At 39.7% G+C, this 23,281-nt stretch overlaps 1 protein-coding gene across 13 annotated transcripts in view; it reads left to right on the top strand.

The window, feature by feature from the left end:
• PTPRT (protein tyrosine phosphatase receptor type T) overlaps positions 1-23,281 on the top strand; it is a 1,128,501-nt gene that overhangs the window by 730,416 nt on the left and 374,804 nt on the right. For all 13 annotated transcript variants that reach the window (XM_054674440.1, XM_003316939.5, XM_054674441.1 and 10 more), the window contains exon 9: positions 11,268-11,377. In XM_054674440.1, the coding sequence (XP_054530415.1) occupies positions 11,268-11,377 (110 nt within the window). The remainder of the gene's footprint in view (positions 1-11,267; positions 11,378-23,281) is intronic.

The raw sequence follows: 23,281 nt of genomic DNA, 5'->3' as shown, positions 1-23,281 counted from the left end.
CAATGTATGTCAAGACCTTGACCATTTCTCACAGCCTCTACTACTACCCCTTAGGTCCAAACCACTGTGCTCTGCACTCCAGATTATTGCAGCAGCCTCTAAATAATCTTTGCAGCTTCAGCTCTGGCCGCTGCATTCTTTTCTCAACACAGCACCAAAATGATCTTGTTAAATCATGAAGCAAATCATATCACTCCCTCTGCTCCCAACCCTCTGATGGTTTCTCTTGTCACTCACATTAAAAACCCGAAGTTTTACGGTAGCTCACATGCTCCAGGTGACCAGAATTCCCACTTTTGTTTGCCTCTGTGTCATCTCTTGCTACTTGTGCCTCACTATGCAAATTCAGTTATCATTCTCTTCACATATATCAGGGACATCCCTGCCTCAGGGCCTTTGCACTTGCCATCCTTTTTGGCTACAGTAAGGTTCTGCCAAATAAGCAGGATGGTTCCTTCAGCTTCTTCAAGTCTTTTTTCCAATGTCACCTCTCAGCAAGCTCTTCTCAGACCATTCTATTAAAAACTGGAAGTCTCCTACAGCACACTCTTTGTCCCTCTTTCCAGCTTTGAGTGTCTCCTTAGCAATTATCATCTGACATACTGTATATTTCACTATATGTTTTATTATCTGTCTTCTCCCACTAGAATGCATTCCACAGAGACAAGATTTTTTCCTTGTGTTTTGCTTACTCTGCTTCCCAAGCACTTAGAAGAACAGTGCCAGGTAGACAAATAAGGACACAATAAATACATTATTGAACGAATGAATTCTGAGTCCTCAGAGAAAAATTAGATTTAAGATTATTTACCATAGAAATCAGAAGAAGATCGTAGAAAGCTCAGTAAGCTATGAGAAGATATAGCTTCTATGATTAGCAATATAACATCATTCGGATAGAGCAGATTGAGGTAAGGACATCACAGGAAATAGCAACAATCTTAATTGTCTCTACAAAAAAATCAAATTAGTGATCTCTAGGCTACCCTAGAGCTGTTCTCAGAGTGAATGCAATGGGGCCAGGGGGAGGATCAGACAAACATAGTATTTACTTTGTGCCAGACACCTAGCTAAGCACTTTGTGTATATTAACATATCAAATCCCCAGGACAACCTATGTAGTAGGTAGTATTTTTATCCTCATTTTAAAGTAAGGAAAATGAGACACAGAGACATTAAGCAGCTTGGCCAAGGTAATACAGTGGTGGGAACAGGACATAAACCCAGGCAGTGTGGCTTCAACCCTTGATCATTGTTTAATTCTACAATACTGCCTTTTAGGTCTCAGTGATGACAATAAGAGTTTTGATTAGAAATGCCAATTTGATCACTCTTTTTAAACTACTGTCCTAAAGAAATGTAGAGAAAAACACTTTTGTACCTGCGCTGACAACTGTAAGAGGATGCCATGGCTGCTCCTGAAAAAATTAATGCAAGACGTCATGGGGGAGGGAGTCCCAAATGGGAAAGAGATGACTAGGCTGAGACTGCCTGGAAAGAAAATCCCTTAGGGAATTGGAGGAAAAGACTTCCAAGTCTACATGCATAAGTACCTCCAACTTTGAGCAATCAGTACTAAAAACAGGAGTGGGCGTTGGAGCTGGTGGATGGGAGTGGGGAAAGGAGAGAGGTCAGTGCCCTGGTCATCTTTATTTGCTAGTCCATGATGCAGAGAACGAGAGCTCCCCCTCCAAGCCTACGTCCAGGGCATGTGGCAAACAAGAAAAGAGGGCTTGAGTGGAAGGATCTCATTGTAAAGAAACAATTACAGGAAGGGATAGTGTCTGTGGTAACTAACTTCAGGCTGCCCCTCAAAACACCTAAAAAGCCCTCTTGCCACGGAGAATCTTCCTGCTGCCTAATTATTTCCCTTCCTTAACTGCCCCTCATACCACTGCCCCACAGGTCAGACAGAACTCTTATCCAGCCAAGTAATGTAGAATATATCTAAATTCTTTCCTTTCCCTGTGAGTTGGAAATATTTAAAATAAGGACTTACATGGTAATTAGCAGAATGACCCATTAAACCAGACCATCACACACCACTTCTTATGAGGTTGCATGCGGAAAGGTTACTGGACAGATTTTTAATAATGCTTTCATTCTTATTGTAAAGAACAAATCTGATAGTGCAAAGTAAATACCCCCTAACAATTGAAGCAAGAAACAAGATTTTTAAAAACAAAACAAAAAAACTAATACACATGCTCAGTAAGAATATCTAAATAAATCCTGGGATAGAACATGTTCATGGAATGGAAGTTAAGATTGTAAAGGTATTAGTTCTCCCAGACTGGCCTTTGTAAAAGAGTTTAGCACTGTTTGTTATTCTTATTTATTTGATGATAAACTCTATTGTGTTTAGGGATACGTGCTTAAGGAGTGAAAAGTAGAAGGAAAAGCAAGGTCACGGTATGAAGTTAAGTACTGAAAAATTAATGAGATGTTTGTTTTATGCATTTGTGTTTATTTCACAGTAACCAAGATAAATGATGATAGTGTATATATAATCTTATACCAATAAATGTAAAATTTAGGTGATATGGCAAAATATTAATTAAAAAACTTGACTTGAGGAAAAGCAATTCTGTATAGTTTTACAGCAAATAAAGAAATAGAATCAGTAATTTAAACTTTTGCAACAAAGTACACATCAGTCCCAGGTGACTTCACAAGTGCAATCAGTCAAACACTCAAGGAGTTTGTAATCCCAATCTTATACACTTTATGAGAAAGGAAAAAGAAGAAGCACTTCCCCCTTCAATTTATGACAAGACTATAACCTTGATATTAAAAGCAGAAAAGCTTATGAGAAAAAATATATGCAAATACCTAAACAAAATATTAGCAAATGATCTGAAACTGCGTACCTATGCAAAAAAATAGTTTAAAAAATTAGTGTTAGTCTAACTTTAGTAAATCTGTTTGTGTAATTTGCTACAGTAACATACTAGGAGAGGGGAAATACATATCATCACTACAGTAGATACAGAAAAAGCATCAGTTAATTCTCAGCATGATTTAAAAAACAAAATATTCTTGTATGCCTGGAATAAAAATGGCCCCCTCAACCTGATAAAGATAACTAAAAAACCTACAAACATCATACTCAAAGATGAAACAATATCATCATTATCTTTGAAACTGGAGATAGACATATCATCATTTCTATTAAAGACTGTATTGGTGGCTGTCATTGAAGATAAGAAAATAAAAGATTGGAAAAGAGCAAAACTATTATTAACTACAGATGCTACAATTATCTCTACATAGATAACCCAAAGAAATCTGCAAACAAATTATTAGAATTAATATAAGAATATAGCATGTTTGCCAAGACATTAACATTAAAAAGTCAATTCCATTTCTATTAACCTAACAAGTATGTGGTATTTTCTTAAAGACATTATGTACAATAGCAATAAAAATATAAGGTATTTAGTAATACATTTAACATAAGTTTTCAAGATGTACGTATAAATGTATAAAACACTGAAAGACGTTAAGGAAGGCCTGAATAAAAGATATACCATGTTCATGGATGAGAAAACCTATTATTATAAAGACATGATATTATCTCCCATTTGATCTATAATACATGCAACTAAAATTCAAAAACCAAACATTTTTTGAAAAGGTACAAGCTAGTCCTAAAATGTTTATGTAAGGAGAAAAGGTAAGAGTACCCAAGACAGTCATGAACATGAAGTACAAAGTAGTAGACTTTACCAGATAGCAAGACTTACATTACACCTCATTGTTAATTAAGATGTGGTATTGACACAGGGAAAGTCTAACAGAAACAATTGAATATAATAGAACATAGAAGTAGACCCATATATATGTGGAAATGTGACAGAAGTTAAAATTATCAGGCAGATCAATTGAGAAATTAAAAGTATTTTTTCAATCTCCCTAGGATGAGGAGAAATAATTAAAATTGGATTCCTACCTCATGTTATACATAGTAACACAGTTGTAAATGAATTGAGGACATTTTATTAAAAGAGTAACTCTTAAATGTCAGTGAAAATTTAGACAAATATTCTCATGACTTCAGGATAGAGAAAGTGTTTCTTACGTAAGGAAAACTCTTTTGTGTGGGTTTATTCGGAAGCAGACCCTGAGATAAGGATACAAATGGAAGTAGTTTATTTGGGAGATGGTCTCAGGACACACTCATAAGAAAGAGGGAAAGTGAAACAGGAAAGGGAAGAAAGTCAATACAAAGTTTATTAACAAAAAATTACCATGTGAATAACTGAGTTCTAGAACAGTGCTATTCCCAGTGTGGTCCAAGGACCAGCACCGACTCATTGACTCTCTAATCCATAACAAGACAAGTACAGAAAAAGAAAGTATTTAAAAAGAAGGAGCTTAGTATTTTTCTTTTTTGCTTTTTCAATTTCACTTTTACTTAAAAATTTTACTTCCCTATTATTTTTATTGTATTTTATGATATCATGAGTCCACAGTGGATTTGGAATTATCATTATCATCATCACAATGGTTTCAGTGTTTGAAATAGTTTGAGAAGTGCTAGTAAAACATGTCTCAGAGTTACCCAACCAAGTAGTAAGGAAACTGGGATGTTCTTCCATCAACTTCCTGTCTTTCATTGCTTGAAGGATGTCTTCGGGGCATTAACTCTCTGGCACTTCTTGCTTTTTCTACGTGGAGAACAAGTTGGCTCCCACAGCATTTAGGTAAATTTGTACTTTGCAGTAAGCATTATTCAGTGGGATATAGGCAGGCCATCAACAGTGTCTGCTACTAAATTTGTCTCTCTCTTTCTCCCATACAAAAACTAAAATCTGATCAATTTGAGTACATTAAAATTAAGAACTGATCCATATTCAAAGGTAACATAAAGAGAAACGCAAGACACAAATTAAAAGAAGTTTTTCAGTAGCACATATAGCCAATAAAATGATCAGTATCAAACATATACAACAGGAAAAGGACAATAATATCCAACAAACATTAAAAGATGCTAATAAATAGGTAAAAGCATGTAAAACCTTAATGAAGTATTGTTTTACACTTACTAGATGGTCTAGAATTTTAAAAGCTGATAATACCAAATGTTTATAAAGATGCGGAGGAGTAGGAACTTTCAGAACATTGCTTGGGGCCGTGCTGCCACCACTTTGGAAAACAATTTGGCATTACACTGTAAAAACAAAGATAGACAAGCCCTTCAGTCATAGGAATAGACCCTCTCTTCCTAAGTGTACCTTAGTAAAATCTTATATATATGTTCAACCAAATATACAAAAGTATTCTGATAAATTATATTGTAAGAAAGCCCTACCTGGATACAACTCTACTGTTCATATACGGTAGAATGGTGGAATAAATAGGAATATATTTATAAGATGGGGATGAATTAGATACAACTATGTGCATCAAAATAGATGAATCTGAAAATGATGAGTGACAAACGCAAATCATATAATAGAAAACACTGAATCCACATAGATTTAAAAGAAACCAAGAAAAACTAAATGATATATTGTCTTGGGATATATGTATATATTTAGAACTCCGAATAAAAATAAAGAGAATGATTAAGAGAAAATTCAGGCCGAGCGCAGTGGCTCACACCTATAATCCCAGCACTTTAGGAGGCCAACACAGGTGTATCACCTGAGGTCAAGAGTTCAAGACCAGCCTGGCCAACATCGTGAAACCCCATCTCTTCTAAAAATACAAAAATTAGCCGGGTCTCCAAAAAAAAAAAAAAAAAATTACCCAGGCGTGGTCGTGGGTGCCTGTAATCCCAGCTACTTGGGAGGCTGAGACAGGAGAATCACTTGAACCTAGGAGGCGGAGGTTGCATTGAGCCAAGATCACGCTGTTGCCCTCCTGTCTGGGCGACAAGAGTGAAACTCTGTCTTAAAAAAAAAGAAAAGAAAAGAAAAAGAAAAAAAAGGAAAATCAGGATAGTACCTGTAGTACCTATTTTATTTATTTATTTATTTAACGATGGAGAAGGAAAAAGGAAACAATAGTGATGGGCATAAACAGTGCTTCAATAGTATAGTAATGTTTTATTTCTTAGAGCAGATAGTGGGCACATGTGTATTTAACAATTATTCTTTGAACTATTCATACATTGTTATGTATACTTTTTAATATATCGCAAAACACTATAAAAGAAACTTTTTAATATAATACAAAAACAATATGAACAATAATAAAGTCCTAGAAATGCAATTTGTAAGAAATAAAAGAAAAAGATTTTTAACTGAGGGGCATAAAAAGAAGCATTAATACATGAAGATTTATACAGTTTACTGGATAGAAGGACTCACGTTAAAAGTGATACTCTCTGCTTCCCAAAAAAGAGAAAAAAAATGCAACTGCAGTAAAAATTGTGATGAAATATGTTTGAAATTTTATAAAACTCTTCCTAAATTCTTCTGGAAGAATACATGGGTAGTGATACCTCAAAAAGCTTTGCAAAAGAAGAATAAGACTTGTTCTACCAAGTATCAAAACATGTCATTTTAATGCGGTAGAGAAATACTGTCACAGTAAAAGCTACAACTTAGTGAAATAGAACAGAAAGCCAAACAACATACACTAGAATATAAAATAATTTAATATGGTAGTAAGATGGCATTTGAAATCACTGGGGCAAGTTTTGACTGGTCAATTAATTGTCCTTTACAATTGAGAAAATTGTAAGGAATTATAGATTTCTACCATGTATGGTATACACAGTAATTTCAGAAATATTAACGTGTAAGGTGTAAAAAGAAAAAGATGGGAATAAAACAGAAAATAAATAAATTATAGAACAACTATTCATCTGTACTTTCCATTCATCTGATCTGGTGTGAAAAAGAGAATTTTCCCCAGATTGGAAAGACCAAGATCTATTAGCTTGAGTTTCATGCTCACAGTCTTCATCAGACAGACACTTCTTATTGTCCATCAGACACACCCTCCTCAATTTCCGTCAGATAGGCCCTCAGATGAATGAATAGAATTTTCATCTCTCTATTCTGCTTGCCTTCTACTCTCTGTGATTAAAGCTTCTCCTGTCTTTCCAAATTCTTGATGCAATTCGTCCCCCACTACGCTTTTGGTAGATGGCTTCACCCCACTTCTCAAGAAAACAGAGCCATTAGGACACTTCAATTCCTCCGTACAAAGCATTAGCACATTTCCATCCACTCCTCTTCTCTCACAAAAGGAGAGAACCCTTCTTTCAACCCACCCTTGCTCTTGCTTTCAGGACCCTACCATTGTCAGTTATCTCCTCTTTCTTTCTCACTCTTCTCCTTCTTACCTCTATTTTGAATTTTTTTTTTTTTTTTGAGATGGAGTCTCAGTCTGTCACTAGGCTGGGGTGCAGTGGCATGGTCTCGGCTCACTGCAACCTCCACCTCCTGGGTTCAAGCAATTCTCCTGCCTCAGCCTCTCGAGTAGCTGGAACTACAGGTGCGTGCCACCATACCCAGCTAATTTTTGTATTTTTAGTAAAGACAGGGTTTCACCATGTTGGCCAGGATGGTCTCAATCTCTTGATCTCATGATCTGCCCGCCTTGGCCTCTCAAAGTGCTGGGATTATAGGCGTGGGCCACCACGCCCAGCCTCTATTTTCAATTTTTTTCTTAGTTGCTTTAATCATAACCTCTCTTGTCTTTAAGAGAGTCATTATTTTGGCTCCATATCTCATTCCTGTTATGGTTTGAATTCCCCTCCTTTTCACAGCCAGCATTGTTTACTTGCCTCACCTCACCTTCCCCTCTCTTCTCAACCCTCTTCAGGATGGCTTGTGATGCCAACATTCTCCCTTAAATTACTCTTGCTTGGCTCACGAGTCACCTTGAGGACAGTAGGTTCAATGGGCAAGTTTAAAGCCACATCTTACTCGACTACTCAGCCATATTTGTGACTGCTGACCAGTACCTTCTTGAGCCTCTTTCCTTCTTTGGATGCTACAATGACGGCTCACCTTCCTGGTTTTCTGGTTGCCGCTCTGAACACTGACTCCCAGTTTCTCCATTCATTTTCCTCCTAATTGTTAATTCTAGAGTTCTTCTTCACTTAGTCTTAGACCTATTTTTTTTTTTTCTCTGCTCTATACTCTTGCCATCTATTCCCTGCCCACGGTTTCCATTTCCAAACATTGGCCCCAGTCTTCCCATATCCAACTGCTACTCAGCATTGCCACTTGGATGTTCTATGTATACCTGAAATAAAGTATGACAAAAACTGAGCTCACCAGCTTCCTCTCCAAAATTGGTCATCCTTTAAGGCTTCCTCTCTATAAACAACATTTTGATCCCCCAGTTGTGTAAAACAAAAGGGTTGCAGTTCTCCATGACACATCCCTTCCCTCCTTCACCCTTATCTATCACCACCAAGTCATTGATCTTCCACGTTGCCATCCTCTGAGTCCACATCTGTACAATCTATTTCACTTCTACACTACCATCATTCCAGTCCACGTTACAATTCTTTCTCCCGAGGATGACAATGACAGCCTCCTAACTGATTTTTCTCCTTCCACCCTCAACCTCACAAAGCTGTCCACCACACTACAGCACCTCCTCCCCATTTTGCCCTGATAACTTCTACTTATCAAGCAACTCTAACTTATGTGCCATTTAATATCCTAACTTGCCATTCTAGGTTGTTCTCTGCTTTTAATAATTCTCCTAGTACCATATCCCTTTATGTCAGAGTCCTGATTAAAAAAATGTAATGAATTAATTTTGAGTATAATCGCTTAATGTCTGTCTCTCTTTCCAGAATACAAGCTTTACCATGGATTTGACTACATCTCTCTTTGTTATTGGTATATCTCTAGTGTCCATCGCTGTCCCTTCATCATATTAAATACATAATAAATATTTCTGGAAAGGAAGGGTGGATAAGGGAAAGCAATAGGATACCTGACTAATTAAAAGCTTCTGCATACCTAAATGATTTCAAAAGCCAACAAAAAAACTGGCGAAAATATATTTGCAACCTATGCAAGAAAGCTTACGTCCTTAAAATGAAATTACAATGACGAGCCCATAAGACAAAGATGAGCAAAAATGAAGAGCCATACAGGAAAATGAGCACAAGGTATAGATAATTTGTTCATAAAAGAAGCAATGTGAATGGCTAATTAGGCTGAAAACAAAATCTGTACTCTCCAGTATTCTAAAAAAGACACACATACACATGCACTTAATTTTTTAAATAGTCAGTGTTGGCAAGAACAGACATAGTCTTCTGTTGGGGAGTCCAGAATGGTACAAACTTTCTGAAAGGCAATCTGGTAATATATGTCAAAAGCCTTAAAAATAAAATAGTTCATTTACTTTGGCCCAGTAAATTAATTTCCAAAGCATTAATCTTAAGGTCTATCTGCAGAGTTGCATGCATACTTACCTATAAGCATGCTCATTCCAGCATTGCTCAAAATCATGAAGAATTCAAACCAACTTTAATGCCCAATAATAAAGGATTAGTGACTATAAAGGGGCAACGCCCCCTCTAAGCAGCCATTAAAATGCATGGCCCCAGAGAAATGAATGGCCCCAGAGAAGTCTGCAATTTCTTTCGTGATAAAATAAGGTCACAATGAAATATGCACAGTAGGAGTTAACATTTTTAAGAAAATAAAAAATATATATATGCATAGGCATATCTTTTTTTAATAAAATTTTATATGCATAAAAAGATTGGAAAATAATATTTGAACATGTGAATTATGAGTAATTTTGTTCTTTTCCTTTTTTAACCTTTTTATATATTCTTAATATTCAACAAATTCTGTATAGCATGTCCATAATGAGCAAAACTAAACATATTTTAATTTAACAAAGGAGAACTGATTGCAACATATGGCCAAGGCTATATGTAGAGAGGCGTAGCGTGATGATTAAGAGTATATGCTTTAAAACTCACAGACAGGTGTTTAGTTCCCTCTTTACAACTTAAGAGCCGTATGACCTTCAGCAAGTTATTCCATTTTCTCAGCCTCAGTTCTCTTCTCGACGCAAAGGAGATAATACCTACTGGGCAGAGCTGTTTTATGGCTTAAGTGAAATAATGTAGGTAAAATTCTAGTCCAAGAGTAAGTGCTTTTATAATACCAAAATATAAATAGATTTGGTAACAATTTACTGAAAAAATTCATTATTTTTAAGGGGTTACAGCAGAAAGTTTGGGGAATAATTTGTTTTCTGGCTCACCGTCTTCCAGACTGTTGTAAGAATAGTGAAATCCAGCAGGAGGATGCTGGCAGGAAGACTGACCGGCTTATAGAAGGAGCCCCAGGAAAGGTTGCACTTATTAGGGCAAAATGCTGGCGTAGGTCATTCATTCACCTATTCATCCAACCAGCAGATAGTTATTATGCATCTACTTCATGCCAGGCGTTGGGACTCAACAACAAGTCAAGCTAGCTGCCTTCTTGGAGCAAGGCGAGCTTCTTCTAATTGGATTGGGGTTTCAAGCCACATAGTTCATGTTGGATTCAGGAATTAGTCAAGAAACTGATGAAGCACTCCTAAAGTTAGAGAAAACTTGGCAGAGTGAAGAAAATGATACTTGGTAAGATGATGGGAAGCTCACTTTGCATTTCTCAAATACAAATCCTAAAGCAAGCTTGTCCAACCAGCAGCCCCTGGGCTGCATGCAGCCCAGGATGGCTTTGAATGTGGCCCAATACAAATTCATAAACTTTCTTACAACGTTATGAGATTTTTTTTTTGTAATTTTTGTTTTTAGCTCATGAGCTATCGTTCGTGTTAGTGTATTTTATGTGTGGACTACAATAATAATTCTTCTTCCAATGTGGCCCAGGGAAGCCAAAAGATTAGACACCCCTGAAGCAAACACCTCATTTCAGATTCCCACCTCTGGCAGAACTGGGAACTGCTCATGTCCTTTCTGCCCTTATCAGGTTCAGTTCATAAACCGACTTGCTCAGTCTGCAGATGAAAAGCCTGATCAGCCTTCTGAAAATGGGTTAGCAATCTATGGCCTGTGGGTCAAATCCAGCCCATTGCCTGTTTTCATAAATATTTATTGGAACGCCACCGTACTCATTCATTTATGGATTATCTATAGTCATTTTTGTGCTAAAATGACAGAGTTGAGTAGTTGTAATACAGAACGTACAGCCCATCAGACCTAAAATATTTACTATCTGGTTCTTTACAGCAACTTTGTCAACCCCTGTTCTAGGTCAGCGGGGCTGGAGAAATGATGTGGAAGGTGACATCAAGTTCATAACTTTTCCATTCTGTAGTTCCAGGAGCTGTTCCTCTAGAATCCATCCAAGGGGGGCCCTTTGAGGAGAAGATCTACATCCAGTGGAAGCCTCCCAATGAGACCAATGGGGTCATCACGCTCTACGAGGTAAGGAGGTCCCTTGTGCTGCATCCATTGGCTTAGCTTTATTCAAGTCACTTCAGCCTGACATTGGTGAATACCCATTCTGCTGAACGTATAAAGGTGAGTAAGATGTGACATATCAAAAGGTTTCTGACGGTACAATGGGGTGCAGACATAATGGCACACAGTGGAGCTGTCCTGGTAGCCCCAAGAACAAAGAAATTTGTACACATCATGCATTGAAGTGACTATGGTGACAACTGACCTCATCCACAAAAGAGCCAAAACCCAGGGAGTCAGATTGTTCTTATGTGGAAGAGAAGGCCCAGGCCTGGCAAACAGTAGTGAAAGTTCGTCTGGGAAACTGCAATACCCACATGATGCTCACTTTACGAATATCAGTCTCTTTGCTTTGAAAAGAATCCCAATGTTATTCTCTGCACCAGGGACACAGGATTCTTCAGATTTAAATTGCTCTGTGCCCAAGGCATATTTTGTCACCCAGGTGATGGCATCCAAAGCCCCCATTCCAAGCATTAGCTGGGCCTTACCATATCAGAGATGAACCAGAACCTACTCAAGCAGGAATGTACCCATCAAGCCAACACAATGTGCCTTCCAGAAAAGTTGCAAAAATAAGACAAACTGTATGAAAGTTTATTGCAAAACAAAACAAAAAAATCTCCAACAAAGCTGATATAGCTAAGATTCAAGTATTCTGATACGAGTAAGTTTGAGTCTCCTCCCACCCCTTGTATTCTTACACAACATAAGATTACAATACTAGATCAAGTGGAAACACACAGGAATGCAGAGGCAAGGGCATGGATACCGAAGCTGGAATGATGTAGCCTAGTGTCCTAGTAGCTCCACCTTTTCCCGAGTTACCTTTGGTAGATTCCTCCTCTCTTTAAGCCTCATTTTTCTCATCTGTAAAATAAAGGTGGTAATCACTTCTTCAGGGTTTCTCTAGGGAATCTGATGAGGGGGAAAGACACAAGCATCCCAGACTGAAACATGTACCACAGGCCCACGAAGAGGCTTAAGTCACTGACAGCTCATGCAGAAACATGCATGTATAGGGAGTGGGCTTGGGGGAAGAATATTGCTGCCATAAGGAAAGGTGAGCTCTGGGGAGGAAAGTCAAGGAGTATTTGATGAAGGAAAAGTACTCAAGATTAATCTACAGACCTATAACCTCTCTAGAGAGTCACAGATGGTCCTGAGAACTCTCTGAGGGAGAAGATTATCCAACATGTACAAGGTGCTTAAGAAAACACCTTATCTCATTAAAACTAGCATTCCTCAGGAGAGCTAACATCTCCCTCTTAGAAGCTGCAGGGAGCTTGGCGCAGCTCTCAGGATTACCAGATGGAAGGAGGAAACAGACATCCATCCCCATCACTTATGAGTTTTCTCAGGCCACACGCCTGGGAGAAGCTTTCTTCCTGGGGAGTACCCCGGGAGGAGGGCAGGTACTCATACCGATACACCTTGCCTAGCACATTTTCAAAACTTCTTTGGGAAAGAGAGGTTCTGAAAATTTAACTGAAACAAAATCCAGTCACTTCAAGTCTACACGTTATTCTTTGTAAAGCAGAAGCCACAATTACACACACACACACACACACACACACACACACACACACACACACACATTTAAATGAAATAAAGATGTGTTGTGCCTGGCAAACTTTTCTTTGTAAAGCAGAAGGAAAGGACCCATGATTTAGGAAGTTAAGTTACTTGATACTGTTATGTAAAAGACGCTGTGTGCCAGATGTTCAAGACTTTTGGAATTCACAGGCCAGTAGCATTTAAAAAGGCTTGGGGGACTAACCTAGGGTACTTCAACATCTTTTATTTACATCGTTTTATAAAAGACATAATTCCAAAAATATAGAAAGGATATAATTTCAGAATAAAAGTCCATCCTTCAAATTGAATAAATTTATGATTTTTTACTAACTCATGACAGTCACATTATTTTTTCTAATTTTGCATTGGATTGATGGCAACTTTGTCATGGAAAAGCCCTGGTCCTTGTACATACCTGCATTTGGAAACCACTACTGTAGGGCCATGTTGCAGGTGGAGTCATATCTCTGCACATATTATTCCTTGAGAGTAATATACTTTTTCATCTAGTAGGATGATGCATTAGATTGGATCCTTGAGAGTAATACACTTTTTCCTCTAGTAGAATGATGCATTAGACTGGATGAGAAATATCATGATTAAAATTCCATGATAAGAAGAAAGAAACAGAGGGAGAGCAAGGGTCTAAACACAACTGTGAGTTAGACTCTGTGTTTGAGTAGAACCTCCTGCAATTGAGGCATTAGTATATAGTGCACTCTCTGGAGCCCCATGCACAAAGGTGGGTGCAGATTACAGCAGGATGTCCTTCTCACTTCTGTGTGAATCCGATGCCTTGTGGATTTTCAGAGACCAGATGCCAGGGATGTTGGCATTCCCATGGATTCTATGGGAGACAACTATGATGAAAGACATCTTCAGGTAGCTTCTTCGCTGTGACTTGGGCTATAATTTGCAGAGAACCGGAACCAGAGTATTGTAACTGGTTGAGTTGTTTGTAAGCATTTGAGGCTACTTTTGCGGAATATGCCAAAATTATTGAGGGATGCTGTAAAGACAGCTAAGGAGGTTGTAGATTTAGGCCATTGTATTGTGAGCATAAACATGAGTGTAGTCTTGTGTATCAAAAGCTAGTGAGGCCTAAGAAAATAAGGATGGTGACATTTGAGCCTATATAGCCTAGATCTGAATCCCAGCTCTGACATTTACTTGCTCTGTGACCTTGAGTACATCAAGTGGCCTCTCAGAACCTTAAGCCTTTTATCAGAAAAATCAAGGTAATAATAAAATGGCCTTATAGGATTACTCTGAAGATCTGATTAAATTAGGTTTTGTACAGTGTTTGGCATTTAGAAATAACATTATAAATGTTAGCTGTTGTCATTACATAAAAATGAGGAAATTGAGTGCAGAGGGTTAAAATGAAAAGACCAAGTTCATATTACCCAGATGCCAAACCCAGGACTCCTAAATGCAGGTACAGATGTCTTGCCCCTTTCTGCAACTTAGCGTGGTCCATAGACCAGCGGCATTAGCATGACCTGGGAGCTAGTTAGAAGTGTAGCAGCTCAGGCCTCTCCAGTTTAACAAGATCCTTGGGTGATTCCTATGGGTGTTACGGTTTCAGAAGCACTGTTCTGGAAAATACTACTCTTGAGAAACTTTTGGCAATTGAGAGTATGTTCTCTTGAGTAGAGAGATGAGAAGTAACTGTTACTCTGGGCTCAACCCAATCCAGCCCCAGACAGTAAGCAAGAGACCTTGCTTTTAAAAACATTTATAACAAAGCATGTCTTTATGAGGCAATTTACAAATTTAATTAGATGAAACCAATTTGATTTTTAAAATTAGGTTCTAGTTGTAATTTCAAGAGAGAAATTCATAAATTACAAATTACCCTCTTTTGGCCTCAAAATAGAATATTTTATTACAAAGAAAAATAGGATAATGCAAATGGAAGAGAAATTCAGGATTGTCTGTGGCCTTCTATATACAACCTTGGCCTCAGCAAAGTTACAAGCAAAGAAAAAATAAGGGAGGGGAAGGAGGGAAGTTTCATTACTATAACTATGTTATTGTTAAATACAGCAGGTCCAAGTGGTTAAGATTAAATTTCCTTCTGCACAAGTCCAAGTCACAGCCTCTGAGTCCATCCTCGGACAATTCTGCCCCCCAAAATGTGAGTGGCTTTAAGTCCCATTCTGTCTCCAGTCTTCAGTCCTCTCTTTCTAATATGAAAGGTGTCAGACTGTTCTTGGCTTCAGCTGGGTAAGAATGAAGGGGAAAGTAAATCTATGTCAAACCCATGAAATCAAAAATTCTACCTCTTTTCGGAGTTGCTTTGCTGTTTAATTCTTGCCTATAAGCCAGCCAAAGTCTCTGAAGGTAAAGTAGTGAAGACATATGAATAAAAACAGTGAGTGCAAAGGCCCTGAGGTGGAAATGACTTAGGCAGGCCTTAAAAATGTAGTAAAAAGGAGACCAGAGTGACTGGGGCCTCCTGAGCACAGAGGACAGTGAGGGTGGGTAGGGCCAGGGATGGCAGGACTCCTAGAACTTGCATTTTATCCTGAAAGGAATGGAAAGCCCTAGGAGGGTTCTACACAGAGGAATGAAGGGATCCAATTTATATTCTTAAAAGGTCATCCAGCTGTTGTGTGGATAAGAGATGGTGGGCACACAAGCATCCTGGAAACATCTGGAAAATGCACCAGGAGGCAAGGACATTTCCATCATCTATGATATTAAGATGAACTATTTATTACAAGACCTTATACCTGAGCAGAAGATGTGAAAGTGTTGTTACAGCTGCCTCTTTACTGCTGCTAGCCCAGCTTTGACACCCTCTTTTTAGTAATGAGTTATTATCTTGAGGAGCACCCTGGAGCCACGGACCTTTAGATCCTGGGCCCACCTTCCCTGAAAGATGGGTGTCTCACCCTGACCCTATTACCACTCCAGGGCTATGAAACCGTCTCATTCTGCAGCAGCCTCAAACTCTCTCTCTGCCCACTGAAAGGGGAGCTCAGAATCCTCGTCAGAGCCCACTGGTTCCGGCCTCATCTGAGCTGCAGCAGGAAGTATTAAGATGAATTAGACCATGGCCTCAGATCTTTGGGGATTTGCACTTTAGTGGGAGATGCAGAATGCAATTCTATGATCATTCCCCTAACAGAGTGACAGGTCATGCACAGATAGAGGCAGCACCAATGGCCTTGTGTCCACAAACTAGCATCATTAACATCACTTGCGGGCATGTTAGAGATGCGGAATCCCAGGCCCCAGCCTGGACCCACTGAATCACAGTCTTCTTAACAAGATCCCCAGATAATTCGTGTGTACATTAAAGCATAAAAAGCACTGGTTTAAGAAACATTCTCAAATCTCACAATTGTGATCTGCACAAGAGGGTGGTAGAGGTGGTAAGGGAATATCAACTGGTCTGGAAAGCTCTGCCTGATGAAAACATTGCAGTCATTGCATGAATAATGTGATCATTTAATGCAGTAAGGAATATTCCTGCTCACCTGACGTCCAAACAGTATTTACATCAGGAATATGGAAATCATGACATCTGCATAGACTCTTCCAGAACCCTGCTTTTGGGTTTGATTAAGGCATCAGGGTTCCCTAATCAGGGTGTGGATGTGCAGAAGGGTGGTGTGGCCTCTCTCATTCTGACTCAGCTCTTGGGAACAACCACAACTCACCAAGAACACAGACCGTCACAATTGCAGACAGGCACTTATAGCCAGAATGAGGTCACCAAGGGAAGCAATCCAACCAAACAGTTGTCTAAAAACCCTTCAATAAAATCATTCAGAGACAAGCTGTTCAGAGTTCATGGAAAACAGTAATCAATATGTTTCAATTCAATTAATTGTTCTCGTCTTCGTCCAAAAATAAAAATCACACAGTGTGAGGGAATTGGGCCAGAAGATGTTACACTTGCAACTGGGTTAACGAAGTGTGAAAATATTTAAAATTCAGACATATGAAGCCTCCCAGTAAGCCTTTCTGTTTAGCAGTCAAAATCACCAAGTTTCTAATTACAGTGTATAAATCTGAGAAGCTTAAAGGGAATGAGAAGACCCTAATGAGGCAGGAATGGGTGTCTTGATTATGCTAGAGTTGATTGGCATTTATCTTACAAGCTATTCTAGGTGCCTGGCATTCAGAGTTAAATAAAACAGACTTTGCTTCAATAAAACAAGGCGGCATTCCTGTATGGGAGCGCCTTTAAAAGGTACAATAGGTCAGAGGGTTTGTCAATATTTTTTTCAGCACACAGATGGTTGGATTCAATCTGAACAAAAAGCATGGGCCCCAGGAATCAACAAGCCATCAGAGTGCATTACAAGGAGGCTGGAGCGTCTTCTGAGACAGGAGTTCTGAACAGAACGAAAGCCTGAACACAGACATTGATGGAGAGAGGGGACCAGCTGGGTGGATAAGCTCACGAGGAAACTCTTTAAGACAGAGGCCCAGAGAAGGTTCCTGGCTCTGTCTGGATGGATGAGCATGCCTCCTCCCATCCTTCAGCTTTGCTGCGCTGACCACTCAGGGCTCACTGACCACTCAGGGCTCACTGACCCCAGACTGGCTCATGACTCTGGTCCACAGAGGAGCAGTGTGGAGAATGGGATGTGTTCCAGATGGGCAGGAGGTAGTCTAGGCAGGAGGAAATCAGCTGGATTGTGACTAATACAGCCCAAAGCAAGAATTTGCATAATTCAAACTGGATCTACGTTAATTAGGACACATGATTTGCATAATGCAGGCCGCTATTGAGTATAACTCGAGCCAGGCTGGTAACAAGGAAAAAAGCTCTTGTTTCCTCTAAATTGTTCAAGCCAGAAATGAGAGCTTCATCCGTTGCCCCCAGCAGCCACACAGCTAATCCGCCAGAAAGTTTGATTATTTCTCTTGCCAAAATAGACACAGGTCAGGCTGCGTGGCACCATCTCTGCTGCCACATCCTGTTCTGAACACCCCTCAGATGCTTGGAGCATTTCGGTTCCTCCCTGCCCACCCCCTTCCACACTTCACCTGTTCCATATGTCCACACTGCAGCCAGACAGAACATCTTAAGAGGTAAATCTGATCCTGTTCCTCGTCTGCTTTGGCTTCATCTTAACTTCAAGGCACTGAATGATCTGACACTGGCTGCCTCTCTAACTTCACCTGCCGCTCCTCTTCCCATTGCTTGCTGCAGTCCAGCTCCTTTAGCCTCCTGGCATTTCCCAAGCTCACCCAGTTCCTGGCAGCCCTCGCCACTCTGTGTCATTCCTTCTGCCTGTAATGCTCTTCGCTCTACACTCCTCAGGGCTGGCTCCTTCCTTTTCTTCACCTCCAAGAGGCTTTTTCCCTCCACTGTCCACTTGATCCAAAACAGGTTCCCCTCCGTTTCCTCTCTTAACAACTTGCTTTCCTTCATACCATTTCCACAATCTGCACTTGTTTCGTTTGTGTACTTCAGTATCACCCAGGCCCGCAACAGACTTGAACCTTCGTGAGGGCATGGGTCCTGTATTGGTGAATTTTATGTGTCAACTTGGCTGGACCACGGTTTGACAGATTGGTGGTCAAACCATACTTTGGATGATTTTGTGAAGGTGTTTTTGGATGAGATTGACATTTACATGGGCGGACTTCGAGTAAAGCAGATTGCTCCCCATAACATAGGGGAGCTTCATCCCATATGATGGGCTTCATCCCATCAGCTGAAGGTCTGAATAGATCAGAAGACTGAGCTCTCCTGAGTAAGAGGGAATTCCCCAGCCGATGACTTTCAGACTGGAACTGCAACATCAGCTTTCCCCGGTTCTCTAGCCTGACAGCATTTGGTCTTGACATAACTAATACAGGCCGGGCATGGTGGCTTACGCCTGTAATCCCAGCACTTTGGGAGGCCAAGGCGGGTGGATCATGAAGTCAGGAGATCGAGACCATCCTGGCTAACATGGTGAAACCCCGTCTCTACTAAAAATACAAAAAATTAGCTGGGTGTGGTGGCGGGCATCTGTAGTCCCAGCTACTCAGGAGGCTGAGGCAGGAGAATGGCGTGAACCTGGGAGGCGGAGCTTGCAGTGAGCCAAGATTGTGCCACTTCACTCCAGCCTGGGCAACAGAGCGAGACTCTGTCTAAAAAAAAAAAAAAAAAAAGAAAGAAACAACTAATATATGCTATATTTATTTTTGCCTTTCAGTGTGTCCTGAGAACCTAAAATAGTAGCTTTCACATAGTATGTACTCAATAAATATTCTTTGGATAAATGTATGGATTTGTGCTCTATCCTAGCAAGGGGCAATGATGATTATTTTTGTCTAACTAGTTTGGTTGTTCTCAAGCTTGGCTGAAGATTAGAATCACACCTTGAGACACCTTCTGCTCAATTTTGCTGTGAAGCTAAAACTGATCTAAAAAATAAAGTCTAGTTTGGCCTGGTGTGGTGGCTCACACCTGTAATCCCAGCACTGTGGGAGGCCGAGGTGGGTGAATCATGAGGTCAAGAGATTGAGACCGTCCTGGCCAACATGGTGAAGCCCCGTCTCTACTAAAAATACAAAAATTAGCTGCTTGTGGTGGCGCATGCCTGTAGTCCCAGCTACCTGGGAGGCTGAGGCAGGAGAATCACTTGAACTCAGGAGTCAGAGGTTGCAGTGAGTTGAGATCATGCCACTGCACTCCAGCCTGGCAACAGAGCGAGAATGTCTCAAAATCAAAACAAAAATAAACAAAAAAGCATACCTTGAGAGCTTGAAACAATGTATAGATAAATAAATAGGTGTCTAGTTACCTGAATGAATGCAGGGATGGATGGATGGGCCTTATTGCGGTCCAAATAAATCAGAATCTCTAGGGGAGGGGGCGCTATCCATATGCTGTATTTGTTTGTTGTTTTTAAGTTCCTTGAGAATTTCTTAAAAACATCCAGGGTTGGGAAGAAGCATTGCATGAATTGAATCCAGTCGGTCTCCTCTGATATGTAATCCTAGCTAAACACCTTCTAAATAAACCCAGTCTTGATCCTGGCTTAACCTATCTTCACTCTCACTCTGCCAGACTCCACCTCTATCTGATGTTACGCTACAGCCAACTCACTCATACACAGGCAGTTGCTAAGTGCTAATTTTTTTAAGGATTAAATTCAAGAAACATTGGTCTTGTTTCCCTCAAGGTTGCTAAACAGTGTGTGGAGTAATTGAAGAAACATAGGGAGGTATCGTTCTGTCAGTATCCCCTTGCGTGTTACTAATGGCATCTTGCAACTCTGATGCCAGAGCCCACCACAGACCTTCTCTTGCAAATCTTTTTCCCTCTCCTGAATAGTGGAAGTCAGTCCTGTTGTGGTTTTTTTTTGTGAGATTAAAAAAGACATGTGCACACACAAAACAGTAGATTTGCCCAGAGGCCTTCCCTAAATCTTAAAAGTCAGGGCCCTGGGATGTCTAGGAGCCATTTGTTCTAGTCCACGGCTCATCATTCAACCTCCATAAGATGTTTTCCCTCCAGAAACTTGAAAAATGCAGGCATCCCTGGTTAGATGCCATATACAGGTCATTCGGGCTGACAGGGAAGCTGACAGTTGTTTCAGTAGAAACAGCTCTGGTTGAAAAGAATGATTTCTGGCACTCAGAGTCTGGAAGGAAAAGAAGTTGCATTCTGATGTGAGTGACTTGCATTTATGTACCTGGGCCCATTAGAGCTGCTGGTCATCCACTTGTGGTATATTAGGATTGCCTCTATATTTGCCTTGGGGTGTTTCTTCTTTTCTATTATGAGACAGGTATTTGTGATGGAGCCAGGTAACTTGACAGTGGAAATCAACAGATGTGTAGCACTTGTTACCTAAGGATAGCAAACCATGTTGTCCTGCCAGTGAGGTTTTCACAGTAAACATTAATCATTCAGTTCAGCTGTGGAAAACAATAAAGGTTGCTGCATGAAAAATATTCCTGCACTGCGCACATGTGAATAAGTATGCTTGTCTTGGGGTGTGTGTATGAGCATATGTTTTTGTGAGTTTATGTAGTTGTACACTGTCCCATGTATACACTCATATAATTGTATCTTTGGTGGCATGTCTGTGTGAAGCTTTCATCCTTTGATGTATCCATTTTTCCAGCTTCATCCTTAGGATTGTTCTATTTCATTGGAGAGTTAACTGACAGAGATATCAGAGACACAGGGCTATGTCTGTTTTCTCCTGGACTAGGGGGGCCTGTGATCACCTCATATCCGTGCCATGGTAACACCAGGGGAGAAACTTTCTTTCATTTCAGTGGGCTCCCAGCTGTTTAACATGAACGTCTGCCATAATTTGTCTCCAGAGTTTTGCTAAAGAAAAATGTTGGATTAAAACAAAAGTCTCCCGGTTAAATTGAATCCTATGCATCTACAGTTGTCCTAGGAGAGAGAAGGGAAGGAAATGAAGAGTGAGTTCTGCATTTGTCAGGGAGTGGGCTTTCTTCATGTTTCTTATCTGGGAGGGAAACTGCATTCTGATGCACTGTATGTGCACCCAGAGGTCTTTGCAGGGTGTCCTTCTGTGCACATGGCCACATGGCTAGAGATGGAACTTTCTCCCTGGCTGCTGTGGTCCTTTCAATAAACTGTGCCCAGAGGCAGCACTTAAGTTGTGAAGTGTCTCTTTAAACATCACAAGTTGTTCTCTTTTCATCTCAGATGTTTTACCGTGTTACGCCTGTTGGAATTCCGCCTAGGCTGGGCAATGCAGCATGCATTTGCTGCTTTTAACTGGCTCTTTCGCTTCTGTTTTGGTCAGAACAAAATGAAAAATGTTTGCATATTTTCATCTATCATCAGGACATTTGGAGCCTCTGTTCTGAAGTCTCTGGAGGCTGGAATTCAAATTTGTGATTTGTTGCTTGTCTTTTCATTAGCTCGGGAGCTAGCAGGTGGTTTTTCTCCCCTCACCTTAAGTCAGTGGGCATTTTTTCTTTTGACTGCTTTTTCTTACTCTTTACCAAGAGAAAAGTAATTCCTTAAAACTGGCACCCAAGTATGAGATCTTGGTCTACCTCATTATGGTTTCAATACATACATACATACCATGTCTCCAGGGTCCTTCAAGATGGCATAAAGAAAGTTCACTGCTTTCTTGTTCTGTTTTATTTTATGCACGTTTTTAACGTGTGTATCGCTGCACGTCAAATAGTGGGTTGTGCAAACAGTAAATTTAAGATTGACCTTTGGTTAGTCATTGCAGAGTGTACTTGAACTAGTTAGCTTCTTTCCCAACCTGGGCCTCAGTTTCCACATTTGTGGCTTAGGAGGCTTGGACCAGGGAGATTCAAAAAGCTCTTTCTGCTATGAACTATCACTTGGGTGCCCAAAATGAGATTAATCTCACTCCTAGTTTCATGAAACTCTTTCTGTATTGGTCTGTGCATGGGTCTCTTTTCTTTTTATTTATTCATTAATTTTTCAGTAACACACCAACTAAAAGACAACCAGAATGCTGACAACACCTAACATTTACTTATGATCTACATAAGCACATCTGTTTCTACTCACTTACGTCTCCCCATCCCATCTTCCTGACCCCTCCACTCTTCTGAATCTTGTATATAATTCCTGTATATTTTATATAGTTTTGCTACTTGTGTGAATTCCTTACAAGCATATTGTTTTTTAGTGTTTTAACTTTAATAAAGGATTTTAAGTTGTGTATAAGCTTTTGGGACATTTTTATTCCATATTGTATTGCAAATGTTCATCCCCATGGATGAGTGCAGCTGTAGTCCATTCATCTTGACTGCTGTCTAATACTCCACTGCACAAAGATACTACAAAACTTTCACTCATGATCCTTTCATAAACATTGGGGTTGCTTTCAGAATGTTGCCTTTATCAGCAGTGATGAAATGAGCATCCTTCTGCCTACCTTCTCCTGTATATGTGCAAGATTTTCTCTTGAATTTCTATCTAGAAACTAGGTCAGATGGTAAATGAATGTTAAGTTTTACAAAAATACTCCAAACTCTTTCCCAAACTGGTTGCACTAATTTACACTCATGCCAGCAAATTATGAGTGCCTATGATTTCAAACCCTCTCCAACATTTGGTGTTGTCAAGATTCTTCATTTTGACTAAATAAATATAAAATGGTATCTTGTTGTCTTGCTTTGTATTCCCTCAATTATTAATGAGGTTGAATATTGTATTTCATTTTCTGTGGGATATCTGTTCATGTCTTTTGCCTACTTTTCTACTGGGTTATATGCTCTTTTCTTTATTGATATGTAATAGTTTTATAATATACTTTTGATAATATTTTGCCAGTTACAAATGTAATTTGCTGT

The sequence above is a fragment of the Pan troglodytes genome, chromosome 21 (genome assembly GCF_028858775.2).
Source record: "Pan troglodytes isolate AG18354 chromosome 21, NHGRI_mPanTro3-v2.0_pri, whole genome shotgun sequence".
NCBI classification, from domain to species: Eukaryota; Metazoa; Chordata; class Mammalia; order Primates; family Hominidae; genus Pan; species Pan troglodytes.
This window is presented reverse-complemented; position numbering and strand designations above follow the sequence as displayed.